Source organism: Salvelinus namaycush, chromosome 4 (genome assembly GCF_016432855.1).
Source record: "Salvelinus namaycush isolate Seneca chromosome 4, SaNama_1.0, whole genome shotgun sequence".
Classification (NCBI taxonomy): domain Eukaryota; kingdom Metazoa; phylum Chordata; class Actinopteri; order Salmoniformes; family Salmonidae; genus Salvelinus; species Salvelinus namaycush.
Genome location: NC_052310.1, coordinates 6,432,909 through 6,457,591, shown reverse-complemented (window position 1 = coordinate 6,457,591; position 24,683 = coordinate 6,432,909). Strand labels below are relative to the sequence as shown.

Here is a 24,683-nt window from a genome sequence, read left to right as displayed (position 1 = left end):
CCTCCACCTGACACCCCCCCCCCCCCAAGACACACACAAACACACCTCACCAGTCCTCCACCTGACCTGACCCCCCCCCCCCCCCCCAAGACACACAAACCTCACCAGTCCTCCACCTGACACCCCCCCAAGACACACACAAACACACCTCACCAGTCCTCCACCTGACCTGACCCCCCCCACAAGACACACCTCACCAGTCCTCCACCTGACCTGACACCCCCCCAATACACACACAAACACACCTCACCAGTCCTCCACCTGACCCCCCCCCCAATACACACACAAACACACCTCACAAGTCCTCCACCTGACCTGACCCCCCCCCCCCCCCCAAGACACACAAACCTCACCAGTCCTCCACCTGACACCCCCCCCAAGACACACACAAACACACCTCACCAGTCCTCCACCTGACCCCCCCCCCAAGACACACACAAACACACCTCACCAGTCCTCCACCTGACCCCCCCCCCAAGACACACACAAACACACCTCACCAGTCCTCCACCTGACCCCCCCCCCCCCCCCCAAGACACACACAAACACACCTCACCAGTCCTCCACCTGACACCCCCCCCCCCCAATACACACACAAACACACCTCACCAGTCCTCCACCTGACCCCCCCCCCCCCAAGACACACAAAACTCACCAGTCCTCCACCTGACCCCCCCCCAAGACACACACAAACACACCTCACCAGTCCTCCACCTGACCTGACCCCCCCCCCCCCAAGACACACACAAACACACCTCACCAGTCCTCCACCTGACACCCCCCCCCCCCAAGACACACACAAACACACCTCACCAGTCCTCCACCTGATCTGACCCCCCCCCCCCAAGACACACACAAACACACCTCACCAGTCCTCCACCTGACCTGACCCCCCCCCCCCCAAGACACACACAAACACACCTCACCAGTCCTCCACCTGACACCCCCCCCCCCCCAAGACACACACAAACACACCTCACCAGTCCTCCACCTGACCCCCCCCCCCCCCCCCAAGACACACAAACCTCACCAGTCCTCCACCTGACACCCCCCCAAGACACACACAAACACACCTCACCAGTCCTCCACCTGACCCCCCCCCCAAGACACACACAAACACACCTCACCAGTCCTCCACCTGACCCCCCCCCCCCCCAAGACACACAAACCTCACCAGTCCTCCACCTGACCCCCCCCCCCCCCCCAAGACACACACAAACACACCTCACCAGTCCTCCACCTGACCTGACCCGCCCCCCCCAAGACACACACAAACACACCTCACCAGTCCTCCACCTGACACCCCCCCCCCCCCAAGACACACACAAACACACCTCACCAGTCCTCCACCTGACCTGACCCCCCCCCCCCCCCCAAGACACACAAACCTCACCAGTCCTCCACCTGACACCCCCCCAAGACACACACAAACACACCTCACCAGTCCTCCACCTGACCTGACCCCCCCCCCAAGACACACCTCACCAGTCCTCCACCTGACCCCCCCAATACACACACAAACACACCTCACCAGTCCTCCACCTGACACCCCCCCCCCCCCCAAGACACACACAAACACACCTCACCAGTCCTCCACCTGACCCCCCCCCCCCAAGACACACACAAACACACCTCACCAGTCCTCCACCTGACCCCCCCCCCCAAGACACACAAACCTCACCAGTCCTCCACCTGACCCCCCCCCCCAAGACACACACAAACACACCTCACCAGTCCTCCACCTGACCTGACCCCCCCCCCCCCAAGACACACACAAACACACCTCACCAGTCCTCCACCTGACACCCCCCCCCCCCCAAGACACACACAAACACACCTCACCAGTCCTCCACCTGACCTGACCCCCCCCCCCCCCAAGACACACAAACCTCACCAGTCCTCCACCTGACACCCCCCCAAGACACACACAAACACACCTCACCAGTCCTCCACCTGACCTGACCCCCCCCCCAAGACACACCTCACCAGTCCTCCACCTGACCCCCCCCCCCCCCCAAGACACACAAACCTCACCAGTCCTCCACCTGACCCCCCCCCCCCAAGACACACACAAACACACCTCACCAGTCCTCCACCTGACCTGACCCCCCCCCCCCAAGACACACACAAACACACCTCACCAGTCCTCCACCTGACACCCCCCCCCCCCCAAGACACACACAAACACACCTCACCAGTCCTCCACCTGACCTGACCCCCCCCCCCCCCAAGACACACAAACCTCACCAGTCCTCCACCTGACACCCCCCCAAGACACACACAAACACACCTCACCAGTCCTCCACCTGACCTGACCCCCCCCCCCCCCAAGACACACAAACCTCACCAGTCCTCCACCTGACACCCCCCAAGACACACACAAACACACCTCACCAGTCCTCCACCTGACCTGACCCCCCCCCCAAGACACACCTCACCAGTCCTCCACCTGACCCCCCCAATACACACACAAACACACCTCACCAGTCCTCCACCTGACACCCCCCCCCCCCCCAAGACACACACCTCACCAGTCCTCCACCTGACCCCCCCCCCCAAGACACACACAAACACACCTCACCAGTCCTCCACCTGACCCCCCCCCCCCCAAGACACACAAACCTCACCAGTCCTCCACCTGACCCCCCCCCCCCCCAAGACACACACAAACACACCTCACCAGTCCTCCACCTGACCTGACCCCCCCCCCCCCAAGACACACACAAACACACCTCACCAGTCCTCCACCTGACACCCCCCCCCCCCCCCCCAAGACACACACAAACACACCTCACCAGTCCTCCACCTGACCTGACCCCCCCCCCCCCCCCCCAAGACACACAAACCTCACCAGTCCTCCACCTGACACCCCCCCAAGACACACACAAACACACCTCACCAGTCCTCCACCTGACCTGACACCCCCCCCAAGACACACCTCACCAGTCCTCCACCTGACCCCCCCAATACACACACAAACACACCTCACCAGTCCTCCACCTGACACCCCCCCCCCCCAAGACACACACAAACACACCTCACCAGTCCTCCACCTGACCCCCCCCCCCCCAAGACACACACAAACACACCTCACCAGTCCTCCACCTGACACCCCCCCCCCCCCCCCAATACACACACAAACCTCACCAGTCCTCCACCTGACACCCCCCCAAGACACACACAAACACACCTCACCAGTCCTCCACCTGACCTGACCCCCCCCCCCAAGACACACCTCACCAGTCCTCCACCTGACACCCCCCCAAGACACACACAAACACACCTCACCAGTCCTCCACCTGACCTGACCCCCCCCCCAAGACACACCTCACCAGTCCTCCACCTGACACCCCCCCCCCCCCCCCAAGACACACACAAACACACCTCACCAGTCCTCCACCTGACCCCCCCCCCCAAGACACACACAAACACACCTCACCAGTCCTCCACCTGACACCCCCCCCCCCCCCCCCCAATACACACACAAACACACCTCACCAGTCCTCCACCTGACCCCCCCCCCAATACACACACAAACACACCTCACCAGTCCTCCACCTGACCTGACCCCCCCCCCCCCCCCCAAGACACACAAACCTCACCAGTCCTCCACCTGACACCCCCCCCAAGACACACACAAACACACCTCACCAGTCCTCCACCTGACCCCCCCCCCAAGACACACACAAACACACCTCACCAGTCCTCCACCTGACCCCCCCCCCAAGACACACACAAACACACCTCACCAGTCCTCCACATGACCCCCCCTTCCTATGTTATGAAATGCTACCGTTCTTCAGACAAATTGCATCCAGTGCCTGATCATAGGCCCCTTGTAGCATAGCCAATTGTCAGACACACACATAATGCTATGTTATTAAAGTGGCCCTGGCCCTGTAATGATTCTGTTTGTTTGAGTAGCACCTAGCCCTCCACGACCCGCGGAAATCTAATTGGCATAATAAACAAATCCCCATGAATAGCTGTCATTTTAAGCTAGAGATATCAGGTTTTCTATCGGTTGTTTTTCTCCAGGATGCCCACAAGCTTCACAAGACTAGTCTGAAGGTCCCCAGTACCAGGTTAAAACAATGAATGGAAGTACAGTATATATGGAGATAGTTTAGTGCCAAACATAAGGAGTAAAATTCATGTAAAAAAATATACAAATAGTTTCCTGATCCTTCTTATATCTCTCAGATATAGAACAAACACTTCAGGACAAACTTCCTTTAGATGTTTTTGTTCGATGGAGTGAAACTGTTATTCAATGCATTTGTATGGGCTAATAGCAGTAAGGGCAAATTCAATGCCACATCAAATATTATTATTATTTTTTTTTTTTAAGAAAAAAATCTTATTTGCAATGACGGCCTACCTCAGCCTCCCCTAACCGGCCGCCCTATGGGACTCCCAATCACGGCCGGTCGTGATACAGCCCGGGATCGAACCAGCGTCTGCAGTAGCACTGAGATGCAGTGACTTAGACCGCTACGCCACTCGGGAGACCCATGACCCCCTAACAAACATTAAATAAGCCCAAACCATTCCACAATCAGGGGGGGGTTCAAATACCTTATAATCATCTGTGTCTCCCCCCTCGTCAGACTCATCCATTTCCTACAAAGACAAAAATGCAAAGCGTTAACATCCCTGAGTGACCCAACACACACAGAGAAATACCTCAAGCAGGGTGCTGTGAGAAAGAGACTAAGTTGGAAAGAGAACCGACGGAGTTACGGGAGCTCTCCACGCTGTCCTCGTCTCCAGATGCCTTGTCGTCGCCATCCTCAATCCGGCTAATGTCGTCCTCTCCGTAGGCAGCCGACACCAGGCCTACTCCATGGTTCTCTGCAGAATGACAAAGAGCTTGGTTATCAGGTTGGAAACATGACAGCATTCAGTTGCCGGGTTCCTGACCCAATAGCAAGCTAGCTTGCTGGGATTAGGTCGGCCTCTACTTCATCAACATTTTGTATAGGCAGTGAATTGAATAAACTGGCATTTGGGATTTACTCTACTGGTAGTCAAATTGGTTGGTCCTTTAGTCATTGGAAATTTTAGACAAAAACATCCATAGAAAAGTATTATTGACCTGTTTTTTCTGGTAATGCTTTCTGATTTCTATCACCTGACACATGAGCAAAACCATGCCTGCACAAACTCAGCAAGTCTCAATATCGCGTGAGCGTGTGTAACCGATGTGAAATGGCTAGCTAGTTAGCGGTGGTGCGCGCTGATAGCGTTTCAGTTGGTGACGTCACTCGCTCTGAGACCTTGAAGTAGTTGTTCCCCTTGCTCTGCACGGGCCGTGGCTTTTGTGGAGTGATGGGTAACGATGCTTTGAGGGTGGCTGTTGTTGATGTGTGCAGAGGGTCCCTGGTTCGAGCCCAGGTTTGGGCGAGGAGAGGGACGGAAGCTATACTGTTACAGATGCAGTCAGGTGACGCACAAACTTTTCAAAAGTCTGTTTAAATAATAATAACCTGTCAATATTGTCTCTAAAATGTCCAACGGCATAACACATTAATGATGAACTTGGCGGACAACCGGTAGAGTGAGTTTAGATAACGTAAAATGGATAAGTAAAAAATTCTAATGAGAGTTTATTCAACACTGATTTATAAAGGTGCCGGACTGTTCTGTGTGTTGGAATCTAGCGAGAAATGTGGAGTAATGGGTCGTTGCGGGACGAGCCACATTCAGATACTAGGTAGTAACGTTAGCAGGCTGATGACATGCCCCTCTTCCATCCACACAGAAAGCTAGCTAACGTTAGCTATATTCTGTACAGGGTTCACACAACACCTTGTTTCAGTTAACGATAATAATTCAGTGTTTGTTTACCATGTTGTGGGACAAATGTCATTAGAACAATAACACAGCGATAAAGTATTTAGGTAGCTAGCTAGCAACATTATTGAACCTACACAATGCGAGTTTTGGGTAACCACTTTTGTCTCAGTTAGGACAGATTTGGGTCCGAAATTCTAATTTCTATGCAATATCAGTCAGAGTATGTGAGCGGAGCGTCGGTCTTCTAGCCCGCTCCAGCAGTAGCGCTCACGGTAGAACCGGCCCAGAATGCATCTGTAGTCTACTTGTGTGCTGCTATAGCCCCTTGCTTTAGCTACTGTCATGGAGTTCGCTAAATATTTTCAGAAAGAAACTGATAAAACACACAAGTGCTAAATCAAGGTGGCTTACAAAGATGAGGACCAAGAGCAAGCGAGGGAGTGCGGTGATGAACATAATTAGAATATAATATTACGGTCATAAAATCACAGATGTCTCTATTCAAATATTATTTGTCTATTTCTCTGTGCGTTGATTGGTGGAGGAAAACAGGTCAATGTAGCCTACTGTAGGCTACACTACCTTTTAAATTTTTCTGAACGAATGTTGACGTTAACTTGATAGCAAGAGAGAATTTTGCTCTCAGAAAGTATCAAAAGAAAGGTGGTTAATGAAAGGGAAGAATGGACAGAGAGATATGCGATCATCTCACCATCTTTTACCAATGCCAAGCCAGTGTGTCTTATTTAGAATGAGGCACTGTCAAAGTGGCGTTCCTGCCCAGACAGAAGCCCGACGCAGAGAGCATTAACTGCAAGCTACAAAGACTACTTTTTTGGCTGACATATTCTGTCACTTAAATGGGTTAAATCTGCAGTTACAAGTTAGAGTGAAAACAGTGGTGTACATTGTGGAAAAACTTGAGGCCTTTACTCTGAAAAGTGAGTTGTTTGATTTGGACTTGTCATCTGGAAGGCTACTGCACTTCAGCACACTGACGAAACGACAGACGGATGGACCAGGCCGCAGCATTGTCACAGAGGTGGTGGAAGATTTCATCAGCAGCCGAGGGACAACTTCTCTACCAGATTTGAAGATTACAGCATGCCCAAGGGTATTTGTACGTGAACCTCTCACAGTCCGCCCAGGTGGAGAATTCTCCCGCCTTGCTATGAAAACGATACCCTCGCTGGATGAGGCCGTAATTCAAACTGAGCTGATTGAATTCCAGATGTCGAGCCAAATCAGGGATGCGCTCAGGAGTGCCGAGTCCCTGCGTGTGTTTTTGGTGGCATGCTCAGAGGAATATAGCACAATAAAGAAACATGCATTTTATGTGCTAACAATGTTTGGATCAACTTACACCTGCGAGTCCTCATTTTCTTCTATGAACGCAGGAACCGGCTTTCAGATGTCAGACTTCCTGCGCATTAAAATCACATCCATCTCACCCGACATCCACAAAATGGTCTGCTGCCTGCTTTATTAGTGGACTGTCTCCCGTATTCTCTCTCCTCATGAATTAAGTTCAAATGTAACTTTTGAATTATTTAGGTAGAGTAACTTGCTTCTTGGGACATTGCATTTGGGACTTTTTGCATGTCGTAATTGTTTTAATATTTTAAAACAGTAAAACAATCTAATTATTTGGCCAGCGGGCCGCCAGTTGAGGAACCCTGATCTACGCAATACACCATAATTGGCCCAATAGACCTGCCATATTCCCATGTTCAAGGAGCTTTCCGTTTTGATTGGGTTATTTTGCCTAAAAAACCTTTAGGCCTACATATAGAAAAATAAAAACAACTCTGCCCAGCCTGACAAGAGTGGCCAAAAGGGTGTTTAGCCTCCCCAGTGGCTTTGCAGGTGAAGAGAAGATATTCTCCGCTGCTTGCCTGATGCTCTCCAGGCACCATCGCTTGAGCCTGAAGCAGTGGCATTTCTAGACCATTTCAACTGGGGGGGGGGGGGCAAGCTGTGGCCAGTTGCACTGTTAGAGAGGCCAGTTACATTAGATGTTATTGTTTCAGAACTTTAAAAAACAAAATGGTAGGTCCAGGTAGTCACACAAATAGATGGGTGTTGAAGCGCTGGAGCGGTGCGAAAGCACTGCTCCATGGGCGATGTGCGGGATTTCTAACCGCTCACATGCTCTAATATACGTAGCTAAAGTAAATTATCTACCTGTTTCTTCGGTTTCTGGGTTGGAATCTGCCTCAGAGTCGTCTCCATACTCCGCCAAAGAAGAGAGAAGTACACTATTTTTGCTGTTCGCCATTTCTCCACCGGTCGCATAACAATGACGTCACTTCTTCTTCTTCTTTGGGATTTGGTTGGCGGATCGCATCCAACTTTTAGGTGCATACACCGTCACCTACTGTACTGGAGTGTGAGGCCATTCACGGCCTACCTACGAAAGGAAAAGGAAAATGACTCTGCCAACTATTAGCCCTCACAAAATAATAACAAAAACCACACCACCACATTCCAATATTTAACTCTATCTAATCTTACTCCAGATCAACAGTCTAGGAGGACAGAACACTACCACTCAACACCCTCTGCAACTGTTCTGCAGTAAATCCTTGAAAACCCAAGTACTTCTCTGCAGCTGCCACCACAACATCTATCCTCTGTGATTTACGTTCCATTCCAGCGGTATAATTGACCAAGATGCCCATGAACGCCAACAAACCAACCTTACTGAAGCACATGCTATTCCTATCACTCTACTCCCAGGGGTCTTTTTAGGATCCCTCACCCTGGATCCATCTTCCTCAACTACTCTCTTCACTGCCTCAGCATAGGACACCTTCTGCACTACTATGATCCTGGCAACTTCAACCTGCCTTTCTCTCACCGGACACCTCTGAGCTCCAGCACCATTGATACCCTCACAGCTAACACACACAACTTTTTCCAACGATACTACACATTCCTTTGTCTCATGTCCTCCTGCACACTTATCACATCTAGGAATCTCCCTCCTACACTGCTGCCACATGACCATAAGCTTGACACCTAAAACACCGTAATGGGTTTGGGACAAAAACTCTAACGGACACATCCTAACTTGACTTTATCTGGTAAAAACTCTGCATCAATAGTACAGACAGTGTCTTCTCTGTTTCACCACGCTCTACACTGGGTCTGCGTCACATCAAATGGCAGGCGTCACAGACACCGGGAATCTTCAACTTCAGTCAACCCTCATCAACACTTAACCTCCAGACGAGTTATCACTCCTTTCAAAGGTGCCCTGCTCCAGAGAGGAAAGCAAGTCACAGTCCCCAGACCCGTGGTGCAGAGTGCACGCCCTCCCTTGACGGCAGAGACACGAAAAAGTCACTTTCACCGACCCAACATTCCCCAACCTCTTCTCCACCCAACCTGATACCACATATGGATCAGCCAGAAGGCAAGGATCCATTCTCTCCAGAAATCTCACTCCTACTGGGCAAAAAACATCTTTATCACCATCGGGACAAGGCTTAAACGCTGTGTTCTTTACCGCACCTGACACCGCAGTTAATTCATGTTCAATTTCCTTCTGCAGCACTCCATATTTACTCTGAATATATTCCACTTTCTTCCTTTTTTCCCCTCCTGCCCGCCTTCTTACCAACCTCAATGACTCCATCTCCAAGTCCATTCTGGCATACCCGCCATCTTGTGACTCATCCTGGCTCTGCTATACACGACAACGTCCCTTTCAGCCGCGCTTTTGATATGCGCATAAATATCGTTTTTTATTGAAAGGATTCATTTAAAGTTTCAACATTTAATTATAATCAAGCAGCACATTTTCATGATCAAATACACAAATAAATGTATTGAAAGGATGGATTCATTTAAAGTTTCAACATTTATTTATAATCAAGCAGCACATTTACATAATCAAATACACAAATAAATGTATTGAAAGGATGGATTCATTTAAAGTTTCAACTTTTAATTATAATCAAACAACACATTTTCATAATCAAATACATAAATCAATTTATGAACGTTATTGTCTTAACTTGATCGAATTACTTGCCGATTCAGACATTCCTCAGAGTGTTTGTTTAAATGATGGTCCCATTAATAATGCTTGGGCTGGACACTTTTTTTTTTGCACAGTCTTTTCTTTTGGAAAAGTCATCGTAGACGTAGGGGGTACAGAAAATCGAAATGGCCGTAGAACAGTCATGGAGAGTGGGACACACTTCTCTAAAGCACCCCCTTCTTCATCCTCCTCTTCCCCCCTCCAGGTGAGCAGCAACAGCCATATATTAGAGCGAAGACCACCAGGGCCAGGATCATCAGCAGGAACACCCCTATGACCACAATGCCCCCCAACGCCCAGGGCTCCATCTGCAGGCGCTGCACTGCCCACTGGACCCAGTCCTCTGGTGACCCTGCCGGGTCAGGGGGGTCTGGAACACTACAGTGAGAGTGAAGAGTCAGAGGTAGGGGTCAGAGGAAGGGGTCAGAGGAAGAGGTCAGATGTAGGGGTCAGAGGAAGGGGTCAGAGGAAGGTGTCAGAGGAAGGTGTCAGAGGTAGGGGTCAGAGGTAGGGGTCAAAGGAAGGTGTCAGATGTAGGGGTCAGAGGAAGGGGTCAGAGGAAGGTGTCAGAGGAAGGTGTCAGAGGTAGGGGTCAGAGGTAGGGGTCAAAGGAAGGTGTCAGATGTAGGGGTCAGAGGAAGGGGTCAGAGGAAGGGGTCAGAGAAAGAGGTCAGATGTAGGGGTCAGAGGAAGGGGTCAGATGTAGGGGTCAGAGGAAGGGGTCAGAGGTAGGGGTCAGAGGAAGGTGTCAGAGGTAGGGGTCAGAGGAAGGTGTCAGAGGAAGGTGTCAGAGATAGGGGTCAGAGGAAGGGGTCAGAGGAAGGGGTCAGAGGAAGGTGTCAGAGGTAGGGGTCAGAGGGAAGGTATCAGAGTTAGGGGTCAGAGTTAGGGGTCAGAGTTAGGGGTCAGAGGAAGGTGTCAGAGGTAGGGGTCAGAGGAAGGTGTCAGAGGAAGGTGTCAGAGATAGGGGTCAGAGGAAGGAGTCAGATGTAAGGGTCAGATGTAGGGGTCAGAGGAAGGTGTCAGAAAAGGGGTCAGATGTAGGGGTCAGAGGAAGGGGTCAGAGGAAGGGGTCAGATGTCGGGGTCAGAGGAAGGTGTCAGAGGAAGGTGTCAGAGGAAGGTGTCAGAAGAAGGTGTCAGATGTAGGGGTCAGAGGAAGGTGTCAGAGGAAGGGGTCAGATGTAGGGGTCAGATGTAGGGGTCAGAGGTAGGGGTCAGAGGAAGGTGTCAGAGGTAGGGGTCAAAGGAAGGTGTCAGATGTAGGGGTCAGAGGAAGGGGTCAGAGGAAGGGGTCAGAGAAAGAGGTCAGATGTAGGGGTCAGAGGAAGGGGTCAGAGGAAGGGGTCAGATGTAGGGGTCAGAGGAAGGGGTCAGAGGTAGGGGTCAGAGGAAGGTGTCAGAGGAAGGTGTCAGAGGTAGGGGTCAGAGGAAGGTGTCAGAGGAAGGTGTCAGAGATAGGGGTCAGAGGAAGGGGTCAGAGGAAGGGGTCAGAGGAAGGTGTCAGAGGTAGGGGTCAGAGGAAGGTATCAGAGTTAGGGGTCAGAGTTAGGGGTCAGAGGAAGGTGTCAGAGGAAGGTGTCAGAGATAGGGGTCAGAGGAAGGAGTCAGATGTAGGGGTCAGATGTAGGGGTCAGAGGAAGGTGTCAGAAAAGGGGTCAGATGTAGGGGTCAGAGGAAGGGGTCAGAGGAAGGGGTCAGATGTCGGGGTCAGAGGAAGGTGTCAGAGGAAGGTGTCAGAAGAAGGTGTCAGATGTAGGGGTCAGAGGAAGGTGTCAGAGGAAGGGGTCAGATGTAGGGGTCAGATGTAGGGGTCAGAGGTAGGGGTCAGAGGAAGGTGTCAGAGGTAGGGGTCAGAGGAAGGTGTCAGAGGTAGGGGTCAGAGGTAGGGGTCAGAGGTAGGGGTCAGAGGAAGGGGTCAGATGTAGGGGTCAGATGTAGGGGTCAGAGGAAGGTGTCAGAGGAAGGGGTCAGATGTAGGGGTCAGAGGAAGGGGTCAGATGTAGGGGTCAGAGGAAGGGGTCAGATGTAGGGGTCAGATGTAGGGGTCAGAGGAAGGTGTCAGAAGAAGGTGTCAGAGGAAGGGGACAGATGTAGGGGTCAGAGAAAGGTGTCAGAGGAAGGGGTCAGATGTAGGGGTCAGATGTAGGGGTCAGAGGTAGGGGTCAGAGGAAGGTGTCAGAGGTAGGGGTCAGAGGAAGGTGTCAGAGGTAGGGGTCAGAGGAAGGGTTCAGAGGAAGGTGTCAGAGGAAGGTGTCAGATGAAGGTGTCAGAGGTAGGGGTCAGAGGAAGGGGTCAGATGTAGGGGTCAGATGTAGGGGTCAGAGGAAGGGGTCAGAGGAAGGGGTCAGATGTAGGGGTCAGAGGAAGGGGTCAGATGTAGGGGTCAGAGGAAGGGGTCAGAGGAAGGGGTCAGAGGAAGGTGTCAGAGGTAGGGGTCAGAGGAAGGGGTCAGAGGAAGGTGTCAGAAGTAGGGGTCGGAGATAGGGGTCAGAGGAAGGTATCAGAGGTAGGGGTCAGAGGAAGGTGTCAGAGGAAGGTGTCAGAGGAAGGTGTCAGAGGAATGTGTCAGAGGAAGGTGTCAGAAAAAGGTGCCAGAGGAAGGTGTCAGAAGAAGAACAGTTTTAAAGATACATCACTTTTCCTTTACTTCCACCTATGTTTGTTTAACATTGTAACCTGCTGGCAGTCGGCTTTATGTACGGGAACAACAATGCTTTCCTTCATGTTACACATCTGTTCATTATTTTTCTTTCTTACTAGCTCTGACTTTGCTGGTAGTTACTTTATTGAGGAAAAATGTACTGACTATGACTGTGATAAGCAGTTGTCCCAACTAGCTACATTATCTTCAGATGAATGCACTGACTGTAAGTTGCTATGGATAAGAGCGTCTGCTAAATTACTAAAATGTTAAATACAAATGTAAATCTGTTAATCAACAAGTTTCCAATCAATGACTCACCTTTCCAGAGCCATCTCTCAATGTTCTCAGCGAAGTTAACGGTAAATACGGTCTGTGAGACCTGGCTTCTGGATGTATAGGCCTCTGTTAGTAACTCAATAGCTGGTCCAACCCTGCATCTGTATACCAAATAAACCGTCCACTTCAGACCCTAGAAGACCTTCTTCAGTGTGAGAGTCTTGGTATCCTGTGAGGTTTACTCACTCTCAACTCCAACTGGATTTTTCTCTCTCGATTCCACTTGATTCCAAAAGCATAATCTGTGATCGTAACTAGTTCTCTTGTTGTGAGGGCTTTCAATATGTGACGCAGTAGGAGAGAGAGAGAGAGAGGTCCAGCTGGGTTAATGTTTACCGACAATATTGACTCTATCGGAGGTGAGGCCCGAGACTGTGCTACAAGGTCTGATAAGGTATGCTCTACTGCACAATACACTACGCCGCTGAGTGGCACGGTTACTGGCACCTGAAGTGAAAGTATCGGGGATAGGGTGGGTCAGTCTTTGTCGTTTTATAGATGGAAAGTTAGATATGACATAGGATCAGCCAGGAATTGGAGTGTTACATTCCAAAGGTTTTAACTGTTGACACAATGCATTAATAACAAGAATAATCACAATGTACAATTTTTGATTCTTTAATGTACTATATTTTATTTGCACTTAAACATTAAGTAAAGCTAAATTTGTTGCTCCTCAAATGACAACTACAGATGAATATAATCCCAAAACACAGGTTGTTCCACTCCAAGTGATTGATGTACAATCAATCGGTGATGGTACAGTACCAGTATAACTAATGATAATCACGATTTGCCATCTGTAAGGCAACAGATATTACTACTATTTCTACAATACTGCATCAATAATGTACAACACTGTTTGCAGGGGTGGCAGGCAGCCTAGAGGTTAGAGCACTGGGCCAGTAGTCACTAGTTCAAATCCCAGCGGCGACAAGGTGAAAAATCTGTCTTTGCCCAAGGCATTTAACCCTAATTGTTCCAGGATTGCCATTGATAGTGGGTCACCCCACTCTCATGGTCAGTTGGGATATGCAAAAAACAAAACAATATAATGAACATATGTGAAATGGGATAGATACTGTATAAGCACCCACCAATTATACCAGTTAAAACATATATTTTTTTATTTGACCAGTTACGTAAATGTATTGTGCTCATTGCACCAGCAGAGGGCACTCTATATGACTGTCCCTTCTTTTCCACTGGAAAACAGACACACAAAAACACGTTTGGAACTTTAGCACTTTTTCTATGGGGTCGTCGTGAAGGAGAACAGAGATGTGTTTTACATTCTGGACTTAAAAACAACTTTGTTAAACACAACAAGATTGAAATCTGAGGGAGTTAAAAAAAAAATGTTTCCTTCTATAGACCTACAAAACACACAACATAAAACCTATCGGCTCTACCAGGTTAAATCACATGAGAAAGCAGGAGAAAACTTGGGTGGGTCTTTCAACCTCAGAGTGGTTTGTGTCCTCAGACAGAACAACAGCACAGAAGCAATGTTCACAGTTCTCTGTTTATAGAGTGTCATTGTTCTGTTTAAAGCTACTGCTACGTAGTCTTAATGAGTCGGCCATTGCTCATCAGTCTTTATACACACACAGATTTGTCAGGCTGGTTGCAGAGCAGTCTGTCTGTCCCCTCCAAGCTACATTGTCCAGGCGATTCTAATACTTCATTGGTTCTCATTTGGTTCTTCCCTGGAATTGCTGTTTCCTCCCTTCCTTAAATGTTCTATGTATTGTAACTAGGCCAATGTCTCCTCCTCAGACAGACTGTAAGGGCTGGACTCGGGATTTAAGCTTTCCACAGCAACAGCAGCGAACGCAGGACAGCACAATAATAAACAAGAATGTCACTGGAAGGAGAGAGAGAGAGAGAGATTTAGCTTCGTGACATTATGATGTAAACAAAGATTTACTTGTTGCTCTGCCAATAACAGATTGAAATGTCACATGATACATGTGATTACTGATTACATTAGTGTTGCTGGGATCACTGTAATTCAACTCATGTGGTTTTACCCAGTTAAAATAGAAACAATCCGAGATCACTGATCTGACTGCTTATTCGTTTAAAAGGGAACTTGTTTTGCCATGGCTTTTATGCCGTGCTCATATGCTATCAATGACTCAGACATAAAAAAATTAAAATCGACGGGGGCCCCTCTGGAGGCTCGGGGGCCACTGGGGCTCGGTCGGTAATCCGGCCAATAACAACATAATGAAAAACATTAAGATCTCCTTTGACAAGCAGTTGGCTAAGTGGAGATTCCACCATATTGCTTACAGGAATTACAGGCCTCCTTCCTTCAGATCTACCAGAGGTGTCTAAGGGTTGAGGCCTACGGACGTGGAATGTGCCTAGACTCACCGACGAACAGGATGATGATGAAGAACGCCCCCAGCTCCAGTGAGTTGGCCTGAGGGAGGTTCTGTAGTTTAGTCCACACCTTATTCAGGATGTACAACACCTCCTCCCTCACCTCCATCTTGGATTTTCCCTTGGCCTGGTCAGGTCTCACACACAGAGGGTAATGGTGGTCAAACTTATTGTAGCGTACGGGAGAAAACGATACAAAGACATGGACAGAATTAGAGGTTTGATGCATTTCTTCAACACACACAAGTTTGTTCATATGCACACACACACACACACGCACACGCACACACACACACACACACACACACACACACACACACACACACACACACACACACACACACACACACACATATACACATACTTTAGGCACACACACACACACACTTCCTGTAAGAACTTTCCTGTAAGAAATCTATAATCTCTGACATATGTTACTCTGAACACTTTTCAGTGTTTCCTTTGACGTATTTAGGCGAAAGACAGTATTATGTGTTCGTATCGAACTCGCCCTGGACAAAATAGCCCTTCAACCACACCCTAACCCTTCCAGTCCATTATGCAATTTGTACTGAACGCTCTACAATTACCTTCCACCATCTATGTTGTATGTATATTTATATTATACTATATGTTGTATGTATATTTATATTATACTATACATTTTATGTATATTTATATTATACTATATATTTTATGTATATGTATATTATACTACATATTTTATGTATATTTATATTATCATATATATTTTATGTGTATTTATATTATACTATATATTTTATGTACATTTATATTAAACAATCTTTTATGTATATTTACATTGTCCTATATGTTGTATGTATATGTATATAATACTATCTTTTATGTATCTTTATATTATATTATATTTTGTATGTATATTTATATTATACTATATATGTTTTGTATATTTATATTATACTATATATTTTATTTATATTTATATTATACTATATATTTTATGTATATTTATATTATCCTATATATTTTATGTATATTTATATTATCCTATATATTTTATGTATATTTATATTATACTATATATTTTATGTATATTTATATTATACTATATATTTTATGTATATTATACTATATATTTTATGTATATTGATATTATCCTATATATTTTATGTATATGTATCTTATGCTACATATTTTATGTATATTTATATTATACTATATATTCTATGTATATGTATATTATGCTACATATTTTATGTATATTTATATTATCCTATATATTTTATGTATATTTATATTATCCTATATATTTTATGTATATTTATATTATACTGTATTTTATGTATATTATGCTATATTTTTTATGTATATTTATATTATACTATATATTTTATGTATATGTATATTATACTACATATTTTATGTATATTTATATTATCATATATATTTTATGTGTATTTATATTATACTATATATTTTATGTACATTTATATTAAACGATCTTTTATGTATATTTACATTGTCCTATATGTTGTATGTATATGTATATAATACTATCTTTTATGTATCTTTATATTATATTATATTTTGTATGTATATTTATATTATACTATATATGTTTTGTATATTTATATTATACTATATATTTTATTTATATTGATATTATCCTATATATTTCATGTATATTTATATTATCCTATATATTTTATGTATATGTATATTATGCTACATATTTTATGTATATTTATATTATCCTATATATTTTATGTATATTTATATTATCCTATATATTTTATGTATATTTATATTATACTGTATTTTATGTATATTATGCTATATTTTTTATGTATATTTATATTATACTATATATTTTATGTATATTTATATTATCCAATATATTTTATGTATATTTATTTCACACTATATGTATTTAGTATATGCTCCTTCATTTTATCTCACTGCCTCTAATCCGTGTACTGATTTACTTCATGTGTTGGTGTGTATTTATGGACTGCTCGGGGCGGCAGGTAGCCTAGTGGTTAGAGCGTTGGACTAGTAACTGGAAGGTTGCAAGATCAAATCCCTGAGCTGACAAGGTAAACATCTGTCGTTCTGCCCCGGAACAAGGCAGTTAACCCACTGTTCCTAGGCTGTCATTGAAAATAAGAATTTGTTCTTAACTGACTTGCCTAGTTAAATAAAGACTTTTAAAAATTCTAAGACTGTGTGTACTTGTGTTTCCTGGGTGTAAGGAGTCCTGGTGTAGCTGTAACAGTCATTCTGTTGTTTAATTATAACCTGTCTGTACTATTTCAGGATGGGCTTTTCAGACTGGGCCCTGTCATCAGCTAGAGCAGCTGCTGTGTGTGCGCTATCCAACACACACTAGAACTGGACTCAAATGTGTGTGTGTGTGTCCTCACAAGAACAGTAAACAAACAAAAATTTGACCAACTGGGGACATTTTGTTAGTACCCACAAGGTCAAATGCTATTTCTATGGGGTTCAGGGTTAAGGTTAGAATTAGTGTTAGGGGCAGAATTACGTTAAGGGTTAGGACCTAGGGTTAGGTGTTAGGGTTAGGTGTTAGGGAAAATGGATTTTGAATGGGACTAAATTGTGGGTTAGCTGTACAAGACTGTGTGTGTGTGTGGTCTGGTCTGTCCCTGTGGTCTGTCCCTGTGGTCTGGTCTGTCCCTGTGGTCTGGTCTGTCCCTGTGGTCTGTCCCTGTGGTCTGGTCTGTCCCTGTGGTCTGGTCTGTCCCTGTGGTCTGGTCTGGTCTGTCCCTGTTGTCTGGTCTGTCCCTGTGCTCTGTCCCTGTGGTCTGGTCTGTCCCTGTGGTCTGGTCTGTCCCTGTTGTCTGGTCTGTCACTGTGGTCTGGTCTGTCACTGTGGTCTGGTCTGTCCCTGTGGTCTGGTCTGTCACTGTGGTCTGGTCTGTCCCTGTGGTCTGGTCTGTCACTGTGGTCTGGTCTGTCCATGTGGTCTGGTCTGTCACTGTGGTCTGGTCTGTCCCTGTGGTCTGGTCTGTCCCTGTGGTCTGGTCTGTCCCTGTGCTCTGTCCCTGTGGTCTGGTCTGTCCCTGTGGTCTGGTCTGTCCCTGTGCTCTGTCCCTGTGGTCTGGTCTGTCCCTGTGGTCTGGTCTGTCCCACAGTAAACAAACAAAAATTTGACCAACTGGGGACATTTTGTTAGTACCCACAAGGTCAAATGCTATTTCTATGGGGTTCAGGGTTAAGGTTAGAATTAGTGTTAGGGGCAGAATTACGTTAAGGGTTAGGACCTAGGGTTAGGTGTTAGGGTTAGGTGTTAGGGAAAATGGATTTTGAATGGGACTAAATTGTGGGTTAGCTGTACAAGACTGTGTGTGTGTGTGTGTTACCTTTGAACTTATCTAGTTCTCTAATAGCTTATTATATTTTTTTTGTGAGAAGCTGCTAGGTCAGCTAGGGGCTGAGAACACATTCTGTGCTGGTGTGTGGCACACCACTGTCACATCTGGTGCAACAACAACCTGCCTGCACAGCGTCCTTTTCTGTCCCTCTGGTCTGTCCCTGTGGTCTGTCCCTGTGGTCTGGTCTGTCCCTGTGGTCTGGTCTGTCCCTGTGGTCTGTCCCTGTGGTCTGGTCTGTCCCTGTGGTCTGGTCTGTCCCTGTGGTCTGTCCCTGTGGTCTGTCCCTGTGGTCTGGTCTGTCCATGTGGTCTGGTCTGTCCCTGTGGTCTGTCCCTGTGGTCTGTCCCTGTGGTCTGGTATGTCCCTGTGGTCTGTCCCTGTGGTCTGGTCTGTCACTGTGGTCTGTCCCTGTGGTCTGGTCTGTCCCTGTGGTCTGGTCTGTCCCTGTGGTCTGTCCCTGTGGTCTGGTCTGTCCCTGTGGTCTGTCCCTGTGGTCTGTCCCTGTGGTCTGGTCTGTCCCTGTGGTCTGTCCCTGTGGTCTGGTCTGTCCCTGTGGTCTGGTCTGTCCCTGTGCTCTGTCCCTGTGGTCTGGTCTGTCCCTGTGGTCTGGTCTGTCCCTGTGCTCTGTCCCTGTGGTCTGGTCTGTCCCTGTGGTCTGGTCTGTCCCTGTGCTCTGTCCCTGTGGTCTGGTCTGTCCCTGTGGTCTGGTCTGTCCCTGTTGTCTGGTCTGTCACTGTGGTCTGTCCCTGTGGTCTGTCCCTGTGGTCTGGTCTGTCCCTGTGGTCTGTCCCTGTGGTCTGGTCTGTCCCTGTGGTCTGGTCTGTCCCTGTGGTCTGGTCTGTCCCTGTGGTCTGGTCTGTCCCTGTGCTCTGTCCCTGTGGTCTGGTCTGTCCCTGTGGTCTGGTCTGTCCCTGTGGTCTGGTCTGTCCCTGTGCTCTGTCCCTGTGGTCTGGTCTGTCCCTGTGGTCTGGTCTGTCCCTGTGGTCTGGTCTGTCCCTGTGCTCTGGTCTGTCCCTGTGGTCTGGTCTGTCCCTGTTGTCTGGTCTGTCACTGTGGTCTGGTCTGTCACTGTGGTCTGGTCTGTCCCTGTGGTCTGGTCTGTCACTGTGGTCTGGTCTGTCCCTGTGGTCTGGTCTGTCACTGTGGTCTGGTCTGTCCCTGTGGTCTGGTCTGTCACTGTGGTCTGGTCTGTCCCTGTGGTCTGGTCTGTCACTGTGGTCTGGTCTGTCCCTGTGGTCTGGTCTGTCCCTGTGGTCTGGTCTGTCCCTGTGGTCTGGTCTGTCACTGTGGTCTGGTCTGTCCCTGTGGTCTGGTCTGTCCCTGTGGACTGGTCTGTCACTGTGGTCTGGTCTGTCCCTGTGGTCTGGTCTGTCCCTGTGGTCTGGTCTGTCACTGTGGTCTGGTCTGTCCCTGTGGTCTGGTCTGTCCCTGTGGTCTGGTCTGTCCCTGTGGTCTGGTCTGTCACTGTGGTCTGTCCCTGTGGTCTGGTCTGTCACTGTGGTCTGTCACTGTGGTCTGTCCCTGTGGTCTGTCCCTGTGGTCTGGTCTGTCACTGTGGTCTGTCCCTGTGGTCTGTCCCTGTGGTCTGTCCCTGTGGTCTGTCCCTGTGGTCTGTCACTGTGGTCTGTCCCTGTGGTCTGGTCTGTCCCTGTGGTCTGGTCTGTCCCTGTGGTCTGTCACTGTGGTCTGTCACTGTGGTCTGTCACTGTGGTCTGTCCCTGTGGTCTGGTCTGTCCCTGTGGTCTGGTCTGTCCCTGTGGTCTGGTCTGTCCCTGTGGTCTGGTCTGTCACTGTGGTCTGGTCTGTCCCTGTGGTCTGGTCTGTCCCTGTGGACTTGTCTGTCACTGTGGTCTGGTCTGTCCCTGTGGTCTGGTCTGTCCCTGTGGTCTGGTCTGTCCCTGTGGTCTGGTCTGTCCCTGTGGTCTGGTCTGTCCCTGTGGTCTGGTCTGTCCCTGTGGTCTGGTCTGTCACTGTGGTCTGTCCCTGTGGTCTGGTCTGTCACTGTGGTCTGTCACTGTGGTCTGTCCCTGTGGTCTGTCCCTGTGGTCTGGTCTGTCACTGTGGTCTGTCCCTGTGGTCTGTCACTGTGGTCTGTCACTGTGGTCTGTCACTGTGGTCTGTCCCTGTGGTCTGTCACTGTGGTCTGTCACTGTGGTCTGTCCCTGTGGTCTGGTCTGTCCCTGTGGTCTGTCACTGTGGTCTGTCACTGTGGTCTGTCACTGTGGTCTTTCACTGTGGTCTGTCACTGTGGTCTGGTCTGTCCCTGTGGTCTGTCACTGTGGTCTGTCACTGTGGTCTGGTCTGTCCCTGTGGTCTGTCACTGTGGTCTGTCCCTGTGGTCTGGTCTGTCACTGTGGTCTGTCCCTGTGGTCTGTCACTGTGGTCTGGTCTGTCCCTGTGGTCTGTCACTGTGGTCTGTCCCTGTGGTCTGTCCCTGTGGTCTGGTCTGTCACTGTGGTCTGTCCCTGTGGTCTGTCACTGTGGTCTGTCCCTGTGGTCTGTCCCTGTGGTCTGTCCCTGTGGTCTGTCACTGTGGTCTGTCCCTGTGGTCTGGTCTGTCCCTGTGGTCTGGTCTGTCCCTGTGGTCTGTCACTGTGGTCTGTCACTGTGGTCTGTCACTGTGGTCTTTCACTGTGGTCTGTCACTGTGGTCTGGTCTGTCCCTGTGGTCTGTCACTGTGGTCTGTCACTGTGGTCTGTCACTGTGGTCTGGTCTGTCCCTGTGGTCTGTCCCTGTGGTCTGTCACTGTGGTCTGTCCCTGTGGTCTGGTCTGTCCCTGTGGTCTGGTCTGTCACTGTGGTCTGTCCCTGTGGTCTGTCACTGTGGTCTGGTCTGTCACTGTGGTCTGTCACTGTGGTCTGTTTCTGTCCGGTCAGATTGGTCTTGTGATCTCCCTCATTGTTTCATGATTCACTATCCTCTGATACAATCAATCGGTTGTATTCCCTTCATTGTTAAGCTTTCCATCATTTTGCTTTGTTTGCCTCAAAGGCATAGTGAAGGAGGGGACTGTGATTAAGTCTCTCTCTCTCTCTGTGTAAGTGTGTGTGTTAGTGTGTTTGTGTGTGTCTCTGTTTTTGTGTGTGTCTCTCTCTCTCTATGTGTGTGTGTGTGTGTGTGTGTGTGTGTGTGTGTGTGTGTGTGTGTGTGTGTGTGTGTGTGTGTGTGTGTGTGTGTGTGTGTGTGTGTGTGTGTGTGTGTGTGTGTGTGTGTGTGTGTGTGTGTCTCAACCACCTGCCAGGGTTACTCTGAAGAATGACCTGATCTTCTGTTGTTTCTCTTCCCCGCTACTCTCTCTGTCTCCCCCCTTATCTCCCGCTCTCTCTCTGTCTCCCCCCACTCTGTCTCTCTCTGTCTCCCCCTTATTTCCCCCCTCTCTCTGTCTCCCCTTTATCTCCCCCTCTCTCTCTCTGTCTCCCCCCACTCTGTCTCTCTCTGTCTCCCCCCTTATCTCACCCTTCTCTCTCTGTATCTCCCCCTCTCTCTGTCTCCCCCCACGCTGTCTCTCTCTGTCTCCCCCTTATCGCACCCTTCTCTCTCTGTCTCCCCCACTCTGTATCTCCCCCCTCTGTCTGTCTCCCCCCCACTCTGTCTCTCTCTGTCTCACCCTTCTCTCTCTGTCTCCCCCCACTGTGCTCTCTCTCTGTCTCCCCCCTTATCTCACCCTTCTATCTCTGTCTCCCCCTTATCTCCCCCTCTCTCTCTCTGTCTCCCCCACTATGTCTCTCTGTATCTCCCCCCTCTCTCTCTGTCTCCCCCCACTCTGTCTCTCTGTATCGCCCCCTTCTCTCTCTGTCTCCCACCACTCTGTCTCTCTCTGTCCTGTCCTCTCCTCCTCTCCTGGTTTGTGTTATCTATGTGAATGTCTGAAGAGACCCAAAGGTGTTGCTGAAAGCCTACTTTAACTTTGAATATCTGCAATGTTGAACTTTTTATGTAACAAACAAAGAAACAAACCATTTTCAACCACTATGTTTTGTCTTATTACTTAACGACTGAGTTTGTCCATGTCCGATAGACATGAGTGTAAATAATATACACATACACAAATAAAACATCACTGACAGGGCAACTTTACTGTATGACAAATCTTACCTTTGTAGTGAATGAGTTTAGATGCGGAGTTTGGCAAGTCCGTCTCTCCAACTTCAGTACAGATTGGATCTACTTCTCCCAAAGTTTCTCAGATGTTCATTAAAAACTCTGACAAACAGAGTCAAAGCAAAATAAAAACACAAACAGCTTAATGGTTTCCCAAAGCTCTGGGATCGATTGTCTTTTCTCTCTCTCTTTCACCCTGCCCGTCTTCTTACTCCTCTCGTTCGTGTGGTCTCATCTCCGCTGTTCTGGCTCTTCACCTAATTATTAACTTGCTCCAGTTTTCCAGTTGGACAAAAATATTGTCTTTTGTCCTTTGACGTTTCTGTATCTGTAGTTCACTGGGTTGTCAGTCTGTCTGTCGTCACAGCAGTTTTCCTCTCTTTAAAAGTCTGTGTTCACTTTCTAATTCTTTGTGCCGTCTTCTGCCTCTTCTACCCTCTCTCTCTGTAGTCTCCTGCAGTAACTCTCTCCCGTTTATCTGCCTCTTCTACCCTCTCTCTCTGTAGTCTCCTGCAGTAACTCTCTCCCGTTTCTCTGCCTCTACTACCCTCTCTCTCTGTAGTCTCCTGCAGTAACTCTCTCCCGTTTCTCTGCCTCTTCTACCCTCTCTCTCTGTAGTCTCCTGCAGTAACTCTCTCCAGATTCTCTGCCTCTACTCCCCCTCTCTTGCTCTCTCCTGGCGCCGTCTTTCCAAACTCATTCACTCTCTCTGTTTTCTCTTCCTTACACACACCCTCTCATTCTATACCCCCTCCCTCTCTCTCTCTCTTCTCTCTCTCTCTTTCTCTTTCTCTCTCCTCTCTCTCTCTTTCTCTCTCTCTCTCTCTCTCTCTCTCTCTCTGTCTCCCTCTCCCTCTCTCTCTCTCTCTCTCTCTCTCTCTCTCTCTCTCTCTCTCTCTCTCTCTCTTTCTCTTTCTCTCTTCTCTGGAGGCCAGCTGTTCTTTTTTTTGTCTTTGGTCACCGTGGAGACCAATCTCCTTCTACAGCAAAAGAACAAGGGTTGTGTGTGTGTGTGTGTGTGTGTGTGTGTGTGTGTGTGTGTGTGCGTGCGTGCGTGCGTGCGTGCGTGCGTGCGTGCGTGCGTGCGTGCGTGCGTGCGTGCGTGCGTGCTCCATCCGTCTGGTCGTCTGCCAGCTGACACACGTATTCCTGAAGAGTGGGACATAGGATGTGTGTGTATTAGCGTATTAGTTATTGATTTCAATAGTTCTCTTGCACTTCTCAATGTCAACATGATACTAAAGCGAGTACTGCAGTCTACAACCATTAATCTAACACCCAAGTCAACTTCAGGAGGCACAGTAAAGCTGGAACTGTTTTGAAGATAAATGTGTATTTTCCCACTTAAAAGGCTCCCCTGTGTTCTTCCTTTTCTGGCTGTTCCTTCGGATGTATTGGAGGTGTGGTCTCCTTCGCTACGGAAGCGTTCCTGACAACAAAACAGAGAACAATGTGGCTTCTCCTCCGGCCTGTTTGTGTTTGTTCTCTGTTAAAGAACCCCGAGGTACTCGGAGTGAAGCCTGTGTGTTGGTCAGTCAGAGGCAGAGTGATCTTTCAACTGGGTGAAAGTATGCAAATGTTTATTTATCTCATTTGACTTTCTGTTGTTGGTGCATGCAGGAAAATGAGAAAGAATGTTATGCAGGAAAGAATTCCCTATATTCCTTTAGAATTTCTCCATGGTTCTTAAATGCCCTTTTGTTCCCTGCATTTACCTTTATACACAGGATTACATGACCACGGTACTTATCGACGTATTACATATTTTCTGGCAAAGCCACAGTGAATAATGCTCTCACCTCTCCTCTTTTTCTCTCCTCCTCCTCTCCTCCCCTTCTCATCGTCTCCTCCTCCTCTCCTCGTCTCCTCCCCTTCTCATCGTCTCCTCCTCCTCTCCTCCTCTTCTCCTCCCCTTCTCATCCTCTCATAGTGTCATATTATTACTTCATTGTCAAGCCCACTGTCATCCGATAGAACAGACAGAA

General features: G+C 48.2%; 1 protein-coding gene and 1 long non-coding RNA gene across 7 annotated transcripts in view; both read right to left on the bottom strand.

Moving 5' to 3' along the window:
* Positions 1-8,095, bottom strand: part of LOC120046091 (SAP30-binding protein-like) — a 31,379-nt gene extending 23,284 nt beyond the window's left edge. For 5 of the 6 annotated variants that reach the window (XM_038991037.1, XM_038991039.1, XM_038991042.1 and 2 more), the window contains exons 1-3: positions 7,984-8,095; positions 4,736-4,854; positions 4,579-4,623 (exon numbers count right to left, since the gene is read on the bottom strand). In XM_038991037.1, coding sequence (XP_038846965.1) covers positions 4,579-4,623; positions 4,736-4,854; positions 7,984-8,077 — 258 coding nt within the window. In that variant the 5' untranslated portion in view covers positions 8,078-8,095. Of the gene's footprint in view, positions 1-4,578; positions 4,624-4,735; positions 4,858-7,983 lie in introns of all 6 variants that reach the window. The other variant, XM_038991038.1, reaches the window with a different exon arrangement.
* Positions 8,096-13,510: 5,415 nt separating this feature from the next.
* On the bottom strand, positions 13,511-23,165 carry LOC120045417. The gene is made up of 3 exons (XR_005476703.1): positions 22,693-23,165; positions 15,212-15,386; positions 13,511-14,696 (listed from the first exon to the last, which is right to left on the bottom strand). It is a non-coding gene; the product is annotated as an uncharacterized LOC120045417 (long non-coding RNA).
* Between the last annotated feature and the right edge of the window lie 1,518 nt (positions 23,166-24,683).